The sequence below is a fragment of the Podarcis erhardii genome (genome assembly GCF_964252035.2).
Source record: "Podarcis erhardii genome assembly, chromosome: 16".
Classification (NCBI taxonomy): Eukaryota; Metazoa; Chordata; class Lepidosauria; order Squamata; family Lacertidae; genus Podarcis; species Podarcis erhardii.
The window spans coordinates 21,351,224-21,372,026 of NC_138514.1; the positions used below are offsets into that span (position 1 = coordinate 21,351,224).

General features: G+C 45.5%; 1 protein-coding gene across 6 annotated transcripts in view; it reads left to right on the forward strand.

Annotated features, from left to right (window-relative positions):
- IGSF9B (immunoglobulin superfamily member 9B) overlaps positions 1 to 20,803 on the forward strand; it is a 122,233-nt gene that overhangs the window by 95,381 nt on the left and 6,049 nt on the right. For 2 of the 6 annotated variants that reach the window (XM_081843056.1, XM_081843057.1), the window contains exons 14-19: positions 76 to 302; positions 1,547 to 1,631; positions 2,422 to 2,583; positions 5,965 to 6,010; positions 6,509 to 8,140; positions 19,970 to 20,091. In XM_081843056.1, coding sequence (XP_081699182.1) covers positions 76 to 302; positions 1,547 to 1,631; positions 2,422 to 2,583; positions 5,965 to 6,010; positions 6,509 to 8,140; positions 19,970 to 20,091 — 2,274 coding nt within the window. Of the gene's footprint in view, positions 1 to 75; positions 303 to 1,546; positions 1,632 to 2,421; positions 2,584 to 5,964; positions 6,011 to 6,508; positions 8,141 to 8,660; positions 9,028 to 10,494; positions 10,541 to 19,969; positions 20,092 to 20,803 lie in introns of those variants that run through there. The other 4 variants (XR_014151721.1, XM_081843058.1, XM_081843059.1 and 1 more) reach the window with 4 other exon arrangements.

Genomic DNA, 20,803 nt, shown 5'->3' on the forward strand with positions numbered 1-20,803 from the left:
AGGTTTCTTGCATCTGTTTTAAAAATATTTCTTTTCCCTTCCCCTTCTATCCCAACATTTTTTTTTTATCTTCAGCATTCCCTGTCACAACTCCAGAACCCCTGGTGCTGGTTACTCCACCAAGGTGCCTAACAGCCAATCGGACGCAGCAAGGAGTCCTATTGTCATGGCTTCCTCCAGCCAATCATAGCTTTCCTATTGACCGTTATATTATGGAGTTTCGGGTTGGAGAAAGATGGGAGATTTTAGATGATGCCATCTTGGGGAGTGACAGTGACTTCTTTGCAAAGGATTTGACTCAGGTAAGCGGATGACAGATTGAACCTACAGTGTGGTGATCTTTCTGGGAAATCTTGGAGTGAATTAAGTGTGCGAGCTTAATAGGAATTCCTTAATAAGAAGGCTAGTAATAATAGACAAGCTTCCCTGAAAGACAAATTGTCTCCCAAACTGTTTATCTTTCCTTGCAATGTTCTGCCGCAGAGGAGTGTTGGGTATGTTCCAGGCTGCTCTCTGACAGAAATGAGGTTCCAGGAAGCCTGAGCAGTGCCGCATATGAGCTTGTCTGTACATCTTAGAACAGTGTTCTTCAAGACTGGGTCTCCAGATGTTGTTGGACTACAATTCCCACCATCCCCAGCCAGCTTAGCCAAGTGTCAGGGATGATGGGAGTTAAAGTCCAACAACATTTGAGGATCGAAGGTTGAAGAACATTATCCCAGAGCATAGTCCCAAATCTTCTGTAGAAGAGGTTCTACAGAAAACTGCAAAGGGTTCCTTGGCAAATAGGCCTTTGGAGCACCAGAAATGATGCCCTAATGGTGAAAATTTCTAACACACTGCTCTTTCATTTGAGAAGAGTGGTTGACGTACTATCCATCTCTCCGAACTAGGGATGCATCTGAAATTCCCATCCAAATTCCATTTTAAAAATTATGTATATCAAAATATCTCCCTGGATTTGGGACTTGCAAATTATCTGGTCTTGCTTCTGAAGTGGAACCAATGCATTAGTAATCCTCTATGCTTCATTTTAAAAATAATAATAATTCTCTCTGTTCTCTTTTATTATGTTTAATTTTATGTTACATATTTTTACCAGTATAAGCCACCTGGACGATCCTTTTGACTGTGGACAGGTGGGGGTATAAATGGTATTGTGAATTCAGTTTTATGAAGCAAGTGTTAGGTTATCAAGTGATATGTGTGTATATATGTTTGGTGTTAAATGGTCCCTAAGAAAACCCACTAAATACATTTTGGGGGCTTAATTGCTGCACTCACTATCTCTTTGGAGACCCTAGAATACTCTGTTTTCTGACTTCACTACAAGTGTTGCAACCTGATGACTCTAGATACTAAAAGTGGCTAATCTCCCTGCATGTATAAAGCCAATTCCTTTGCCACCACTGGGAAAATGTACTGTTTCCAATTAAAAACTGAGTCCAACTGTTGACCACAGTTTGTGGTGGCATTCATTTTTCACGACAAATGTCAGCATTGGTTGTCAGGCGATGTTTGATAATGCACATATTTCATGCCATAGGACACATGGTACGAGTTCAGAGTTCTGGCTGTCATGCAAGACCTCATCAGTGAACCCAGCAACATTGCCGGCGTATCCAGCACAGGTAAGGAAGTGCTTTCTCCACCTTCCATTAAGCTTTTTCACCAGCCAAACCAAATCTGCAGATGGGCAAGATCATCACAAGGAGTGGGTCCTTCTTGAGAATGGCCTCAGAACTGAGGAATTGTCCTGGCCCTCCCTGCCAGATGAAAAATTTGAACTCGGTTTTGTTTTTCTGCCAAATTATTTAATGCATAAATCTGAGTGATACATAGAGGAGGGTAAGGCTATCAATGGCTACTAGCCACAATGGCCATGCTTTGCCTCCACTATTAGAGGCAGTAGTGCTTCTGAGGAGGGGAGAGTGTTATTTTGCTTGGATCCTGCTTATGTGTTTCCCTTGGGCATCTAGTTGGCCACTGTGAGAACAGGATGCTGGACTAGAAGTGCTCCTGGCCTGATCCAGCTTAACTTGTGGTTCTCTGGAGCTTGTTGGGCTATTCCTCCCACCATCCCTGACCATTGGCCATGCTGGCTGGGGCTGATGGGAGATGTAGTTTAACAAATTCTAGAGGGCCATAACGGACCTGTTAAATGTTCAAGGTGCCAGAAGCCTTGTTTTCCCCCCCACATGGAGATGTGTTTGAGATGTTGACTGTTGTCCAACCCTCTTCAAAACTGCCTACCACAGCACAGCAGCATCAACCATTTCCCAATGAAATCTCCTCAAATGTGTGTGGTGAAGAGATGATGGAAGTAATTCCATTTGTTTATTCTTACTCTGATGGTCTCCCTGCAGAACAAGTGCCTGTAGCAGTGTCTTAAGAGGCTCCCCTATTATCTATCTCTTCCAGACATATTTCCACAGCCAGAGCTGACTGATGAAGGCTTGGCCCGGCCTGTGCTGGCTGGAATAGTTGCCACCATTTGCTTCCTCGCAGCTGCCATCCTATTCAGCACTCTAGCTGCCTGCTTCGTCAACAAGCAACGCAAACGGAAACTTAAGCGCAAAAAAGGTGAGTCTGTACCTTGCATTTCCTGGAAAATTAAGGCAATAATCACCTAGGCGTCAAGACAGCCTTATACTCTGAAATCTTGAGGAAATAGTTCTGGGATAAACATGCTGCATTCCAAGACACTTGCTTTTCTTTTTTTTTTTTTTTATTTTTTTTTAAAATAATTTTTATTGGGTTTTTACATTTTATAACAACAGACACACACACAAAGACAAAGACAAACAAACACACAAATACAATTACATACCCTAAGTTTCTTTACCCACTTTCATTGACTTCCCCCCACCCCCTCCTCTTACATCCCAATTCCAAAATTAATTCAGCAAGTTCTTACCTAACCTCTTAAAGATATTCACATTGCTTTTAAAAATTAAATTCTTTTGTTTATCTATATTCAACTATCCAATTCTCTTATAATCATTAATTTCTTTTTTTTTTAAGGTCGATCTAACTTCCCCTTCACAAATTTTCCCTTTATTATATTAATTATAGGTCACATTGACCAAGTAAAACAAAACATAACATTTTATAATTCTATTCTCTCCCCCCCCTGCCCCGGTTTCTGTCCCTTCCTAGACAAATGTCCAGAAAACAAACAAAAAATATTTCTAGCCCGGATTCCTCACGTCCGAGGCGTCTGATTCTCTGTCAGTCCCTCTCTGCCAACTATATTGGTAGTCCTCTTTGATGGTCCTAAGACCCCGAAGGAGTTCAGTCAGAGTCAGATCATATTTTCTTTCATTCAGAATGTTGAAGAGTGTTTGCTGCGAAAGGCCATCTAGTTTTCCATACTCAAGAGAAAAGTCCCAATCATATTGCTTTGTTCTTTCTAGTTTTAATATTCCAAGTACTCCAGGGGCTTCTCTCTTTTTCTTTCTCATCTTTCGCAGGTCTGTAATCCAAAGGTCTTCTTGCTCATACTCTAACGCTGCAGATTCCTGGTTGATATTTTCCGCTTGTAGTGTCTGAACTCCTTCTTTTTTCTCTGTCAATTCCAAAGGCATCTCTTCCTGCTCAGCTGCAGAATTTTTATCATACGTCTCCTTTGTGCATTCAGCAGAGTTGTTTGTTTCAGGATTCAAGGTCATAAAAACTTTACTTAGAGCCATACTCTGCTCCTGCAGGATTCCCACGAGAAAGAACATTTTTTCTATCTCCGCCAGTAATTTTCCCTCTGCAGCCATTGTAATGTCACTAATTCCCCCTAGGGGGCTTTCAGTTATTTAGTAGTCCTTTTCCAATAATCTGTTACTTTGTTATTATCAATACTTTGTTTCCATTCGCCTCAGTCCAAATATATCAGCTTTAATTCCAAGAGTTATTAAATAGCAAAATTCTTTACTTTGTCCGCCCGTTTGACAGCTTCTTTGACAGCTGTCAAACTCCTTTCACTTCTTCCTCCGGGACCCAAATAGGACACTCCCGGGTTTTTTGGGGGGGATACACACAAAGTTCCAAATTCCCTTTCTCTCCAGCACAAAAATCTTGTTCTATCAAATTTGTGAGAAACTTTTAAATCTTCAAAACAGTATTCATTCCGCCTTAATTCTCCGTTCCTTGCTTTGAAACGTCTATAAGTAGAGGGGGTGCGGACTTCCCTTTAACACATCCCCCGATCGTGCCGAATTCACAGGATAAAATTTTTAAAGTCCAAATTCCACTACTCACGGGTCCTTTGTTATCCAGTCCAAATTTTGGGAAGAAAGTCAGCGCTCTCCGGCCATGGCTTGCGGCTTCGCTCTACTGAGGTAGCGGTCTACTCTCAGCACCACGCCACTCTCCGTACCCTCTCCGCAGCCTTTAAAAAGGCTCTTCGTGGGTCGGGGAGGGCGCTTAAGGTGCCCACCGAGTCACCAAGTCCGCAGGCTTCCGCGCCTGCGGTTTCTGAGGGTCCCCGTGTCGCCGGCACGGCAAGACCCGTCCTCAGCAGAGCCGATTCCCTCCGGAGCTCGGAGGGAATCCGCCATTAGCCGTTCGCGCTAACCCGGAAGTCCCAAGACACTTGCTTTTCTAGGCACAGAATATGTGTTCAAACTATTTTCCCTCCACCAAACTTAGGCCGCATTTGTACCATCCACTTAAAGCACCATGATACTACTTTAAACACGTATGGCTTCCCCCAAAGAATTCTGGAAGGTGCAGTTGGTTAAAAGTTCTGAACATTGTTAGGAGGCCCCCATTCCCCTTACAGAGCTACAATTTCCAGGGTTTACTGTGAGGAGGAATTGATAGTTAAGCCATTCTGGGACTGGTAGCTCTGGGCAGGGAATAAGGGCCTCCTAACAACTCTCAGCACCCTGGACAAACTAACTCCCAGAATTCTTTGGGGGAAGCCATGACTGTTTAAAGTGGTATATCAGTGCGGTAAATGGATGGTGTGACTGTGATCTTAAAATGTCTCTCTACACCCCCACTTGCCTACTTTGGTATCCAGCTAAGTTGTGTAATACTGTGTTTTAATATTAATGCATTGTGTTTTAATTGTTGTATCCTATCCTGGGACCTTATGGCAAAGTATGGTTAATAAATTGTAGTAGTAATAGTAATAATAAGAGTAGTCCCGTTAAAACTAATGTGCTTAAGTTAGTCTTGGCCCTTCATTTCAATGGGTCTATTAAATGTATGACTGACATTGGATACAATCACTAGATATGACGATAAGGCCTCAAAGAGCTAACCTCTTTCCACAGTGTCAGGTTGTATCGTGGGGTGGAGTGTCGCATGACCAAACGTTTAATAATAATACCATAAAGCATTTGATGTCTGGAAAAAAGAAGTTGACCTCGCCTTCTCCCTGATGTGCTAGTTTTATATGCAGTGCTACTACAAATAAAACAGCATATAAAACACTGATATGCAGTATTAGGGCATGCTCTTTCTGCTGAAATACAAGAGGCCCTATCGTATTGGCATCCCACTGGCTTCTGTAGAGAAACCTGTGTAGGCAAGCATTTCCCGGAACTTGAGCTTTGTGTTTTGTTTAAATAATATTTTTAATGGGCTTTTTTTCTTATGTATTTTAATGAAGGATGTTTTTTATGGAATTGCTTTATTGCACATATTGCGTGTGTGTGTGTTTTTTATAATTGATGTTATACTTGTAAAGTGCTTAGAAACCATTTTGACATGTAAGCAGTGTATAAATTAATAGATGATGATGATGATGATGACGATATGTGCAACAGCATCTGGTCATGTGGAGAAACACTTAATGTTGTGAACATCCTGTAATAGTGGGGATACCCAGTTTACATTGGCTGCAAGGGTGAGCTTCTTGTTCTGTTTTTCATCGTTGGAAAAGTAAGAAATAGGGTGCCTCATTCAATGTTGTCCTTTCAACTCTTTTAATTATTTCTCCCACACCCCCTTTATATTTTCCAGACCCTCCTCTCTCAATAACCCATTGCAGGAAGAGTTTAGAGTCTCCGTAAGTATCTCTGTGTTGTAAAAAAGCAAACAAACAAACAAAAACGAGAGAAGAAAATCTATGAAATCATCAGTTAAAAGCAACCATTCCCCTTGAGAGTTACACTTCCCAGAGTTCCCTGGGAATATGGATTAAATGGTTAAACCACCCTGAGAAATGTAGGAATAGAAGGGTTTCCTAACAACTCTCAGCACCTTTAACAAGCTTCATCTCCCAGAATTATTTGGGGGAAGCCATGATTGTTTAAAGTGGTATTGTGGTGTTTTAAACGTATGATGTGAATGTGGCCTTTGCAAAGGAGAAGTAATATTAATAATGATGTCCCACATGTCCCACCCTAACTTCTGCTTATTCATTTTACATCCAGTTAAGGAGTTTATGTTATTTAGTGCTCATACATCCTTTTACTCAAACTGTGGTGTTAATCAAACTACAGACCTTGGTCTTCTCTGTGATCCATTATTAAAATTATGCTCCCCCCCCCTTTCTATGGCACAGGTTGTCCTCTGGAAAAGTGAGCCCCGAGAGCATCCGGACGCTCCGTCCCCACTCCGAATCTTCCGATGACCAGGGCCCACCCGGCAAGCGGATGCTTAGCCCCAGCAAGGAGAAGGAGCTCTCCCTGTACAAGAAGACCAAGCGGGCCATCAGCAGCAAGAAGTACAGTGTTTCCAAGGCTGAGGCAGAAGCTGAGGCGACCACCCCCATCGAACTCATCAGCCGCGGGCCAGACGGCCGTTTTGTCATGGATCCTTCAGAGATGGAGCCCTCCCTCAAGACCCGCCGGATAGAGGGCTTCCCCTTTGTGGAGGAGACGGACATGTACCCGGAGTTCCGCCAGTCCGATGAAGAGAATGACGACCCCGTGATGCCTGCCTCTGTGACAGCCCTCAAGTCCCAGCTGACGCCTCTCTCCTCCAGCCAGGAGTCTTACCTTCAGCCACCAGCATACAGCCCAAGGTTTCACCGGGGCCTGGAGGGGACGGGCACCATGGAGAGCCGCCTCCAAGCCACCGGCCAGGCCAGGCCTCCTGCCCCCAGGCCATTCCACCACGGCCCGTATTACGGTTACCTCAGCAGCAGCAGCCCCGGCGAGATGGACCCTCCGCCTTTCTACATGCCGGAGGTCAGCCCCCTCAGCTCTGTCATGTCCTCCCCTCCTCTGCACCCAGAGGGGCCTTTTGGCCATGCCACCATCCCCGAGGAGAATGGAGAGAACGCCTCCAACAGCACGCTGCCCCTGACCCAGACTCCGACGGGGGGCCGGTCCCCCGAGCCATGGGGCAGGGCTGAGTTCCCTTTCAGCGGCCTAGAATCGTCGCCCATCATGTTCCCCCACCAGCTCCACCAGTGCGAAATGGCTGAGAGCCTGCAGCCAAAGGCCAGTCTTCCTAGGGGACCACCACCTTCCTCGCTCCAGGTCCCCACATCCTACCCTGGCATCCTGGCCCTGGAGGCACCAAAGAGCTGGACTGGCAAGTCGCCAAGCAGAAGCCAACCTTCCATGCCCACCGCCGCCAAATGGCAGGACAAACCTATGCAACCAATGGCGAGTCAAGGGCAGCTAAGACACACCAGTCAAGGCATGGGCATACCTGTGTTGCCTTACCATGGGCCGTCCGAGTCAGTCAGCCACAGCGGCACAAGCACATTTGGCCTGGACACCAGGTGGTACGACCCCCAACCCAGACCTCGGCCCAGCCCCCGGCAAGCCAGGAGGGCTGAGCCCAGTTTACATCAGGTGGTGCTACAACCTTCAAGGCTTTCCCCCTTGACCCAGAGCCCCCTCAGCTCCCGCACCAGCTCTCCAGAGCTGACGGCGCGGGCCAGGCCACGGCCGGGCCTCATCCACCAGGCGGAGATGTCTGAGATCACTCTGCAGCCTCCGGCAGCCGTCAGCTTCTCCCGCAAGTCCACCCCGTCGACAGGATCCCCTGCCCAGAGCAGCCGGGGAGGAAGCCCCAGCTTCCGGCCAGCCATGGCTTTCACTTCTCTGGCCACTGGCTATCCCCCCCCTCAGTGCCCTTCCCTGCCCGTGGAGCCCATAGACGTCTTCGGACAAATCCCCTCTCCGAGGAGGGGAGGGGAGGACATTCTTAGGCCAGAGCCGACACCGACAACCAGTTCGGGGTAAGTGTGTGTGTGTGGACATTGCCAGCTTCCCCTCTCCCCAGCCTCTCTCTCCCTCCCCGCCTCACCTGCTCCCATCCCTTCCCCACAACTTCTTCCCCTGCCACCATCACCTGAATCCATGTCGAGGCACGCTGCAGCAACTTTTTTGGAGATGGCCTCCAGTTGGGATTTCTAGTATTATTTCCCCCTCCCTTCCCCAGTCAAGTTTTGCAGTGTTGGGCCACCCCCTGCCAATGTCCGTTACCCCCTCAGCATGGGCGATTAGATCCATAAGGTCCTTGGCCTTTGGGACTGTTGGGAATTGTGTACTGTTGGTTAGCTCAAGGGCTCTCCCTTTTCCTCCCCCATCACAAGAAATAAAAATATTGAAGCTTTCATTTTTGTTTGGGAGTCACGTGCCGGGATGAAATGAAGAGGGTGTCCAAATGTCTAAAAACTGTAGGTTCAGGTGGTGTTTCTTTTCGCTTTGCAACTGGGTCAGTGAGCCCCAGATATTACCAGTATTTTCCTCTTCTAGTTCCTGGCTGTTTACTTTCCTGGGACATTAAGGCCTTGAGGCCCGCTCTTTGCCTTCTTCACATCCTTCTTTTACCCCCCGAGAGGGTTTGTCATCTTCCATGAACGAAACATGGCCGCACGAGCCGCCTTTTTCCACAACATCTCCAAAAGGGGTGCTGCAGCCCCACCCACAAGACTTGGGCGAGGCGAGAGAAACAAAGACATTAGCCACATGAACAGCTTGTAAGGAGAGGACCAAAAAATTAAAAAAGTCAAAATCTACCCCAAACACACAGAAGTCAAATCAGGAAGCCGCCAGCACCCTCGGATCCTGTCCATGCAAGGGATTGCAGCTGGCCAATTACCTCCAGCAGCTGGTTTTCCAGGTACCAGGGTTGCACCAGGCAAAGCGTCTTCTCTTTCTTTCCGTTTCTTCCTTCTCCTCCCCACACCTCTGTCTTTCACACTAACTGTAGGTGCGCTCTCCTTCCATCCTTTTGTCTTTGTTCAAACAATTTTTTTGTTCTCCATGTAGTGGAGTTTGACTCCCCTTGCCCCCTCTCTTGATCCCGCAGCGTTGTGGAAATGAGTGGTGGTACCCCGCCCCCCGCCCCTCCCAAATGGCTTGATGGAAACATGTGTAGATCAATTTGGATCAGGAGGGAGAAGTGACTCAACAGCAAGCAAGGAGCGAAGGGTGGGCTGGTTTGACTGTGCGGTCAGCCTGGTATGTGAACCCAAGCAGTGGTTGTGGTAGGGTCATTGTAGAGCAAAGGTGTGAGACTTGAGTATAGCGTGGGAAGCTGGCTTTTCATCCCCTTGCCAAACATCTTTGCATTCTACCTATACTCTCTGGTACCTGGAAGCACTTAAGTCTTTGGAGACCCATTTAGCTAGGTTATTGGTTGCTGCTTCAGGAGATTGGACCCAAGGGATAGGAGACATGTCTTTGCGCTAAACAGCTGAAGGGCACTGTAAATGACTAGCAAAATGAAAGCAACCTCTGTTACTTTAAACCTATGCTTGTATAGACAATCTGAAACCTAACGGATCCAAGACTTCCACTCAAAGACCACATATGGGAACATATTAGGACACTCTAGAGCAGTGTTCTTGAATATTGGGCTCCCATATATTGTTGATCTACAACTCCCATCATCCCCGACAATTGGCTTAGTTGGCTGGGGATGATGGGAGTTGTAGTCCAACAGCATATGGGGATCCAAGGTTGAAGAACACTACTCTAGAGGACATGTCCACACTGCAAACTTCATACCATTCTAACAGCCATGACTTCCCCCGAAGAATCATGGGAATTGTAGTGGTTTTTCTGCTGAAAACACTTCCTGTTAAGAGATCCCTAACCCACCTTTACCCTCTCACAAGTGTGTCAAATTTAATTTCAATGTGTCAAATTGCTCCCCATTAATGGTACCCCCAAACCATTCACTGTCCTACTTGATGTTGAGGCTGGCCCTACCCTCCTCATGCAACTGCAGTTCCCAGGCTTCCCTGGAAGGAGGAAATGAATGTTGAGCTGGCTTCAGGTCTGCAGCCTGAAGCTTTCTGCAGGTCTGCAGCTTTCTCTGTGTTAGCGCCCTGTTGTCTGTGCTTTGAAGCCATGCCTTCTATACACTTTCGCCATCCTTTCTTTTGTTTCCATTTCTTTTCCCCCTTTGTTTTTCCAGCATTGTTTGTTTGCTTCTTTTGTGTTTCGGTTTCTTTCCCCCTCACTTTTCCTTTTGGATTTATTTTTTTATTATTTCTTTCCTCCTCCGTTTGACTTGCTGATGTCTTGTGGAGCTTGGCTCCTTGCGGGTGTTGATAACTGCTTTGTTTTTGATTAATCTCAGCTATCTGGGCAGTGTTGTCGAGACAAGCCACTCCTCAGCTCAATAGGTAAGGGCGATCAATGTCTGGAAGGATGGTGCTGTGGGGCGTGGTTGGGGAGAGGGGCATGGGAGGGGATTCCAAAGGAGGGGGGCTCTTTTCAATAACATATATCTATATATCTATACATTTCCTTTAAAGGGGAATAAGGTATTGCAAAATCCAGGACAAACCTTTGCACTCTTAGTCTCTGTGGCTTTTGGGTTTCCCCATTCTCTTGTACATCTCCCTCTCTCTATAAGCACAGACTCTATATCAGCCAAACTTTTTTGGGCCACTGACCCCTTGATTCTATAAACTCTTCCCCAGTGTCCCCTACTCTATAAAAAGCATTACACATAATAGCAGTTTGCCTTAGTAACAGTAAATTGAACATGTATCCAAAATCCAATTTAGTTTAATTCAACAAAACTAATTAACTTGACCCAGTGATACCAGCTTTTCAAAGTTACAAAGTCATTTACACCTCTCAGACCTCCCCCCTGCTGCCCTCTTGCTCCTCAAGAGTGTGCCCCATCACCAAGAAGGACCACAATAAATGGATATCAAGTGGAGCAATGTGACTGAATCAGTGAGCTCAGGTTCTAGCCTAACACTTTTAACCGCCACACCAGTCAGAACTTCCAAACCCCATTTTTCAGAGACCCTCCCATATAGCTTGCTGTGTATGAGATTATTACCCATCTCTTCCCCATACTTAATGAGCAGGCTGGACTTACCATTACCTTACCAGAGTGAGGCAGCCACCTCAGACAGCTGATTTTGGGTGTCATGAAAGGGCAGCAAACTGCTAAGTTATAGGTAACTCCCCATTTATGCATGCTATATTTGCAACATGCCACAAACCCAGAAGTGGAACCTGGAAATGTGGAGCACCCTGGAGAGTCTTCCTGGCTCACCAGCAGACCCTCTTTGGGCTCTGGGGAGGGTCTCCTTGTGAGCCAGGAGGATTCTCCAGGGTGCTCCATTTACACACAGGGAAGCCTGGAACAAAACCGCTGCATAAATTGGGAGATCCCTGTATTTAATTTATAATTATTTTTAGTGATGGGGACAGGGAGCAGGGCTTTGGGATGTTCTGTTTCAGGTGCCAAAATAACTGTCATGGCCTTGAGAGCTGTGCACCTTGACTGTCGGGAGCAGGAGGAGCCTTTTGCAAGACCATACCCTCCAATTTTTTTCTGATGAAAATAAAGACATCCCCTGCAACATTTCTCCGATGAAAATAGGAACATCCTATTCTATCCCCTCCATTTCTCTGATGAACATAGGAACATCCTATTCCGTCCCCTTCAACATTTCTCCAATGAAAATAAGGATGTCCTAAGGAAAAGTGGGACATTCCAGGATCAAATCAGAAACCAGGATGGCTTCTGTAAATCTGGGACTTTCCCTGGAAAATAGAGGCACTTGGAGGGTCTGCAAGACCCACTGATAGAATCTCAAACCGCCAGCCTTGGGTGGCAACATGCCAAATACTGGATGAAAACTCTTTGTTCTCACCATTCTTCTTAGCAAAATAGCAAAAGCAGGGGCTTTGACAGAACCCCTAGTAGTCTGCTGTAAAGGCCTGGTTGGCTTTGCTTGCCCCAAAAATGGCCACAAATTGTGCAGGCACTGATTTATGTCCTGCAACATTAATCTACTAGGAGTCTCTCCTTAAACGAGAGAGGCTGGGCATTTCTGCCCTGTGTGAAAACCGGCAGATGATAAGCGACTGCACACTCTGTTGTTATTTAAAAAGAGACTCCATAAAGAAGAGAGGCAAGTGATAGCTTTATGATTTGGGGTTGTAAAGTTGTCAGTGGGTGAAGCGTTGCTGGGCACTTTATGACCAGGTCAGTATACAGTCTTCCCCACCCGCAAACACACACGCACACAACCCCACTGTTTTATGGAGCCATAAAAACTGAAGAGGGACATGGTTTATGAGATCTGTGCAGACGCCTTAGATCAGCTCACTTCCACTGCGGGGATGCAGACAAATTTGGACAGGCATCTGGAGCATTGCCGTCAGTGTCTCTGGATGACTCTCTCTTCTGCAACATAAAAAACCCAGTGCCGTCTTCTGAGGACTGGGGAATGGATTTCAATACAAGGTCATGCCAGGGGAACTGCAGGCCAAGTTACACTTAAGATCCTGGGTGATTTATTCTAGGCCTCCCCAATGGAAGGCCCATTAATACCCAGTGGCAGATTGGATGGGACTACTATACCAGGCTCCTTAGTCCACCCCCTACTGCAGTCTTTTGCAGCTTGGCACCCTCCAAATGTTTTGGGACTCCCATCAACCCCAGCCAATGGTGAGGGATGATGGTAGGTGTAGCCTCAACAGCACTATCTGGAGGGCCACAGGCTCCCCATGTCTTGCCTTGGTAGATCACATGACCAAAAGATAGGAAGCCACTTTGAATCAGGTTGGACCATTTGTCCCTCTAGCCCAGATTATCCTTTCTGACTAGCAGCAGCTTTCCAGGATCTTGGGAGGAGAGTCTTTATCATCACCTGCTACCTGAACTGTTTAACTGAGCCAGGGCCCTTCTGCATTCAAAGCAAGGACTGTGCCACTGATCCATGGCCTGGTTTGATTTGCGTTGTCATCACCCTCTTTTCAATTTTGAATCTGGGCTGCATGTACAACACACACTCTCAACATTCTGCACATTTGACAATTCAAATTTTGCATCAATGAAAGCTGGATAAGATACCCTCACCAAATATTTGCAGAGTTTGCGTGATGCTCTTATTTCATATAATTTATTTTGTTTTTGCTAGTTGTGGAGAGCCGGCTGCTAAAATCCTAGCTCTTAACTGTTGCACACACCCTGTTTGGCTTCTGGGATCTCAGCAGGCATTGGCCACACATTTTCAAAAATATATTTGTGTTCGTATGGGCTAGAAACTTGGCTTTTCATGAAGTTGAAAGCATTGGTTCTCGGGTGGGGGTGAAGCACTGGTTCTCAGGAAGCTGAATTGTGGGTGTGCAGTACTGCACCCTGCAGTCCTTTAGGATATAAAAAGCTATGTGTGTGCTCTCAGTTCACTGTGAATGTCTGTTAACCAAGGACAGGTCTCCTTGTCCCCTCACAGTTAATCTCATCACTGTAATGGGAAACCCAAAAACCACAAGGCCAAGCTGGTGTCCTGCGTGCTCTTCCCTTAAGTGGGGCAGGGCCTTCTGCTCATAGCCCTAGATGTGAGCCTAGGTGGGGGTTGGCCAGGACTTGCATATGCCCTGACAGTTGTCACTCTGGTGTACATCTTTTGGAGTTTGAGGACTCTTGTCTGTCTGTCTTTTTTGGAAGAGAAGAGTTTTCCCCTTTAAAGGCTGTCCATGTGCCAGTTCTCTGCATGCATTTCACACTCGCTCTGGCTTGGAGAAGTTGTAAGTCCTCTTTGTCTGATTGCTTTTTCTCTCTTATTTCATTATGATTTCTACCTTACGTTTTGCTTTCTCTCTCTTTTCTCACTCCATTGTTACTACTTTTTCCTCCTCTTTCCTTCCCCTCCTTCTCCTGCCTTCTCCCCTCCTCCCACCTCTCTCTCCTCACCTCCCAACCTGTGCCTCCTCTCCCTTGTTCCTTTCCCTTCTCCATCCCTCTCCTGTCAGCATGGTGAAAATCCGTTGTGTAGACAAGTTGTGCTGTCCCCCGCAAACCTGGTGAAGGGATGCCTTTATCTGGTGTGTGCCCTGCTCTTTTATCAGCTTCCTCCTTACCTCATTGCACTGCTGCTACTGCTGCTACTGCTGGTGGTGGAGCCTGGCACCGCAGTAGGAAAATGCTTGGGGGCCAGGATGGGAGCATCTTTCATTGACTCAGCTTGCAAATGGGTATGCAGCAGTATCACTCAAGCGTAGGTCCTTCTTGGAGTTTTGAGGTGGCTGGCAATCCCTTAAAATGGAGAAGAAGGGGTCTCTGTGCTTAAAAGCTTCAAAATCCTAGAGGCTGTAATCCAGCGTTTTGGGGAGAGACTCTATTTATTGAGGTAATGCTGTGCTCATTGTACCTTTCCCGCTCGGTGTCTCATTCCAGTGCCAAAGGTTGCCACTTCACCCTTACATTTCTTCCTCTACTCTTCCAACCTTCAGCTGGGAAGGAAGATCCAGAGAAATAATAGCTCCCAATTTCTGCCATTGCTGACTAGTAGAACTGCTCATTTTAGTTGTCCTTTACTTTTGGCATTCAAGAAGAATACTGTGCCAAATAGGCAAACCATGTATCTCTTCCAGGTGTTTTTTCTCCTCTTGTCTTTGGACACTCTGGAAGGAAGCCATATTAATCTTTTCTTGCTTTAGCCTAGTTTTCACCTATGCTCAATTAACATGAACTGGACATTTCAGGAAAAACTTATCCATTTGAGCCCTAATTATAGAGTCTGGGTAAGAATTTGAAATGTGGCTAACACAGCATGCCATCACCTGGTACCATGTTTAGTTTAGTTTTTGTAAAAAGACAGATCAATGGGCCATAACATTAGTGTTTAATAGGAAAGAGTGGGGTGATACTCAACTAGGTTTACTCAGGGAAAACTCACTGAAGTGAATGAACCTAGTTTAGTAATATTTATTCATTTCAATGGGTGTGCTCTGAGTATGTGGTTCTTGTCCTCCTCATTTAATGCCCACAAAAACCCAGTGAGGTAGGTTAGGCTGAGAGGCAGTGACTGTCCTAAGGTCACCCAAGGAGCTTCATGACCAGGTGGGAATTTGAACCTGGTTTCCCAGGACCTTGTCTAGCACTTTAACCACTACACTACACTGGCTCTCCAGTGCTTTAATAGGGAATTGTGCTCAACAATAGCCCAGCACTCAATGCAGATGTAAGCATGGCAGCTATTGGAATGGGCAAGAGTGGTGAGCCATAGGCTGGCATGATGTGCAATAGCACACCAGCCAGCTAATTCTGCACTAGGTAGTATCCAAACTAGTGTGTGCCGTTACAAGTTGGAAAATCCTGCCATTGCAAAAAAAAAGTCTATCCATTTTTGCACATTTGTCCTGAACATGCAGCCTGTCTTTTCACCAAAATAATTGGAGAGGTTTCATAGTCTTTCATGCTTAGAATGCTTATTTTTATGCAATTAGTATAGCTTACACACACACACACACACACACACACACACACACATATTCATATTCTTATATATTTTAGTTTTATTTTGCCCCCCCCCCCCAAAAAAAAGAATAGTCCATGCACACATTTCCTGAGTGTAGGCTGGGGAAATGTAGATTAGTAGAAAAGATGTACTGCAAATCGCAAAGATGGCACAAAAATGTTCAAGGTGACTTGTTTTGCTCCCCATCTTATCTTACCTAGTCCTTGTACGAAAGAGATGTCTGATATCAACTATTGCTCGGTGTTGAATATATGTCACACACACACAAAGAGAGAGAGAATTTTAATCTTTGAAACCTTATTACGAACATGCTTCTGTTAGCAGCCCAGTATGCCTCATAATCTAACATTAACAAGGGAAAAAACATAATCTGTTTCCTGAGCTGCGCTAATGCATTTTCTGGATTAGTAGTTTACAAGGAAGAAGAAAAAGAAACTTCATCACTTTAAGCTTGATTCCAAATGTTCTGCAGGAACAGGGAAATGCAAACTTGGGCTGGAGCTCCCTTCTGCTGCCGTCTTCTGCGCCATTGACTGGATCTTGACAAATGTCCCACCGCCACCTTCCATCGTCTCTTAAAAAACTTCAAATGGGAGTGACTAATTTCTCTCTTTCTGCCATACTTTTCATACTTCTGCTGTTCGTGTCCCAGCTTGTTAATAACATTGTAAATTTTGCTGAAAATTGTGTGTTGGCGTAATTGTCCCAAATGGTAGGACACTCAGATTGGATATTCAAGACACATGTTAAAGGAAGCCTCTCAGGGTGTTTTTTAACAGACAGTGTTATTTTGCTTCCTCTCCATCTGCTTCTTTTGTTGCATCTCAAGTTTGAACATGGGAGTTAGGCTGTTATGGGAGGCAGTGAAGAACCTGGGATGCCGTTGAAAAAAATGCATCTTTGAAAAAGCTGAAGTCAAGGAGCTGGAAAGATGTCCTACGTTCCTTTTGTTGTTGCTGTTATCTACCTATTTAAAGCTGGCCTTCCTGAAAGAACTCCTGTTTGCAACCGTCTCTGTTCCCTGGATTCTTTTAAAAACAGTGAAAACACAAGAGACGCTTTGTTTGCAGTGCAGCAGAACAGAATATGGAAGGAGATGAGAATCTGAATAACATTTCAAGAACCCAAGAGAAACAGTGAAGATAACATGTTGCTTCTATCTGTTCTACATCAACATTTATTCAGACTTCCTTCTTATCTCCATACCAGAAGTATTAGGTTCAATAAATATCTGCTCGTACTCTGTAATTCTGTATTTCGTCACTTTTTTTAACCAAAAGGGAAGAAGAAAGAAAGCCAGATAACATTTTTCCATCACTAGATTTACCTGGGTTTTGATGGGTTGCTGCATTCCAAACAGTTAGCCTTGGGTGTTTTGTTTCTCTCACAAAACTCTTCATTCCTAGTGCTCAGATTAGATAACAGTAGATAGGGTCCTGACCCCCTTAGCTGCTGTTTTGAGAAATTGAGGTGGGGGGATTATATGGCTAAAACAGGGCTGGGCCTTATGGAATTTATTACAGTCAGCCAGTCTTCTCATCATTCAAGCACTGATCTGGCACAATATTTGCTACTGAGGGCTGAAACACAGAGCCCAGGACTTTACTAGAGCAACATGAAACTAGGCAATGGGTTTTGAGAACTGTGCAAGGCAACTTTTGCTAGGCTGGTGCACTACATAGGTTTTAGAATACAGTTATGCTGACTGAGGCTGATGGCAGTTGTACTCCAAAGCATCTAAAAGGGCACCAGGTTGGTGAAGGCTGGCATAAGGTCTGGCCCACAGAGTTTGTGTTTGTGTGTTTATATAGTACATCTGCTTTGGAACATCCTCCCCTAAATCACATGATTCTGAAGGAGAAGATGCAGGATGATACAGCAAGAATGTGCGGGGGGGGGGAGAGTAATAAGAAACAGAAGTAGAAAAATCAACAAAGAAATGACAATATGATACCATGTTACACTACTGTGAACTAAGTGTAGCTCATTATATTTGCAACCAAATCTATCTATGTCTAGTCTAGTCACTCATTTATTATTTATTGCATTTATATCCTCCTTTTTCCCCCAAGGAGCTTAAGGTGATGAACACGGTTCTCCCCTTCATAATTCAATCCCCTCAACAACACTGTGAGACTGAGAGGCAGTGACTGGTTTCCAAGATCACCTAGTGTGCTTCATGATGTTTTGAACCCTGATCTCCCAGATCTTCATCCAACACTCTAACCACTACAACCACACTGGCTGTCTAGTCCAGCATTCTCTCCCACAGTGGCTAATCAGATGCCTATGAGAAGCCCTGTGATGTGGCCTGCCCCCAGCAAAGGAGAGACTCGCCCCCTCTGTGGGTGCCAGAGAAGATTTCTGCAGTTCTATGCACAAGGAAGGGGACATTGACAAGAGAAGCAACTCTTTGTGAAGGTTGTCCTGGCCCTGGACTTTGACGGGTGTCCCCAAACTAAAGAGAACTTTGGAAGATTTTGCCACAGTTGCTGCCTCCACAGTGCATTCCTTTTTGTTTCTGATCCCCCAAACAGTCAAAACCTGTTTAGCTCCACCTACTTGGTCTAATGGACCATTTACTAAGACATTGCAAATGACAGGACAATTAGGGCACATTGGCAATGTTATGGGTACAGTGGTTCAGCTGAGGGCAGAGAGACGTAATCTCTTTCAGTCCTTCAGCTGATCCTTTATGGCAGCGGTTCTCAACCTGTGGGTCCCCAGATGTTGTTGGACTACAACTCCCATTTTCCCTGAGCTCTGGCCTTGCTAGCTAGGGGTGATGGGAGTTGTAGTCCTACAACATCTGGGGACCCACAGGTTGAGAAAGACTGCTTTAGGGTAGGAGTGGGGTGATGGGACAAGCGTTTGAGCTAGAGCAAACCTGCCCTGTGGCAATCCAGAACTTGTGTTGGATGCCTGGCCATCTGTCTTGAAATAAAGAGAGAAGGCCTTTCAGCTCGCTTCAAACTCAGTCTGTCCAGAGAGAAATTCAGGAGTGGGAAACTAGGTCCCTCTAGAACAAGGTGTAGTCAGCCTCCTGAAGAACATTCTAGAGATGGTATACCATTAAAGAGAAGGCCCTTATCTAAGAAACAATAGATTTAGCCCTGCAGATGCTGTTGGTCTCCAACTTCCATCATCCCTGATGGCCATGCTGGCTGGGGTTGTTGGGACTTGGGGTCCAACACAGGGCATGTGGAAGAAGCCCCATATTAAGTTCTACAGATTTTGATGGAGGAAGAATGCTTTGAGTTGTAGCTGTAGCTCCAGCCAACCCAACAACATGACATTGCCTATGGCAAAACCCATCAGCTGGAGCTGTGGTTGTCCAAAATCAGTTTGAAGTGTGACAGTGTAATGGTCTAGATACGTCCTTTGAGAAAGTCATTGGTAGTCTAGGAGTTCTCCCACTTTCTCTTGTACCTTTCAAGACAGTTTGCAATGTTCCTCTCCCTTGGACTTGTGTGCTGTATGTTTGTGTGGTGAATATGCAGAAATGATATCTCACTAGGACAAAACTGGGATGAATGCAAATGTATATTGGAAATAAAGTTCAGAATTTTATGACCTTCTCTCATTGCATCTGCCACCCGACACCCCATGATTCTTTCATGTCCTTCACCTTTTTGTGCTGTGGAGTAGGGATGCATCCTTTTTCTACTAAATTTTGGTAATTTGCCTCACCACTGTGGACACCTGTTATATGCCTTTTTTCTTTTCTTTTGCATTTCCTCCCCTCTTAATTCCAAAAAGTGCCTTATTGGACACTAGAATTGACACTTTAATTTTTTTTTTAAAGATTGCAGATCATTTTAATTCAAGAGCCTTGGTGATAGTTTTATTTCAATTTTTTTCCAGCATGGTTCATTTCTAGAGATCCAGCCATTTGTAGGAGTTTGCTTCCATTCGCAGGAATGGCCAAGGGGTCAGAGTCCTAATGTCTTTTTTCTATAACCTTTGCCTGGTTCGACCTGAGCAGCATTTGTTGTGGGAGTAGCAAAAAAATTTAATATCAAACAATTCCCAAAGAAAGAGCTGGTAGGGTTGGTTGGGGAATGCCAGGGGTGTCTGGCAGTGTGGGGTGATAACACTAATATATTCATGAAGAGGTGAGGGAAAAAAGGTTTCCCCTCCAGCACCAGTGTGGTGGTGTGGACCCTTATTTCACCTTCCTAGGACCCTCCTCATATTCCCCCTCCTTTTCCACGGCAGACCTGACAGAGGTTGAATGCTCTCTTCCCAACAGAGAGACCTCCCTTGAGACAGAATATGGCAGGGGGCCACTGATGGCGCTTGTCTGTTTTGTCTTTCTAGAAAACGTCCATCTCCAACCCGGAACGCTGCTGCACCTGAGAGGCTCGAAGCTCTGAAATACCAGCGGATAAAGAAGCCCAAAAAGTCATCCAAGGGCTCCTCGAAATCCAAAAAACAAATCAGTGAGTGCGAGGAACACGAGACTCCCGGCTAATCGTCCCACCCCCCGCCCTGCCTGCCCCTTGCCACTTTGGGCCTGGCACAATACTCATTGAAGTCAATGACTTGTAATGAGAATTGATTCCGTCTCTGGGCCTAGAGAAAGTGTGCTACTCTGTCCTGTTTTTTCACCTGTTCACGGGATCTTCAGAAGTGAAAGGTTTCACCACCCACCCACCCCACTGATATTTGCCTTCATCCCTTAAGCCAAAAGGTAGTTTGTAGCCCTTTTCACCTCCAGTTTGTATAGACCCTGAGCTGGTGTTCCCTACAGTTTTCCGGTGGATTTCTCTTTAAACTCAGCTCCTGTGTCTCATTTCCTTTTTCCTCCTACCCCAGTTCCTCAATAAACTCTCCTAACTCCTCCTCCTCCTCCTCCTCCTCCTCCTATTCTGCCCTCCTCTTGGTTACATCTTTATTTAAACAAAACCCCGCCTCGTTCCCAAGGATCATCCATCCTCTCAGCAATCCCATGAACATCTCACACCCTCTCTGCATAAAGCAAACCTTCCCACCCCAAAGCATTGCTTTTCTTTCCCCTGTTCTCCTACAATCACGCAACTTTTCATGTGCTAAAATAATACCTCTCTGCCTTGGTTATATTTTAAGTTGTGTACTGAAATTCTTTTTCCTCCTTCTTTTTGTTGTTGGCTTAAAAAGAACAAAGAACGAAAC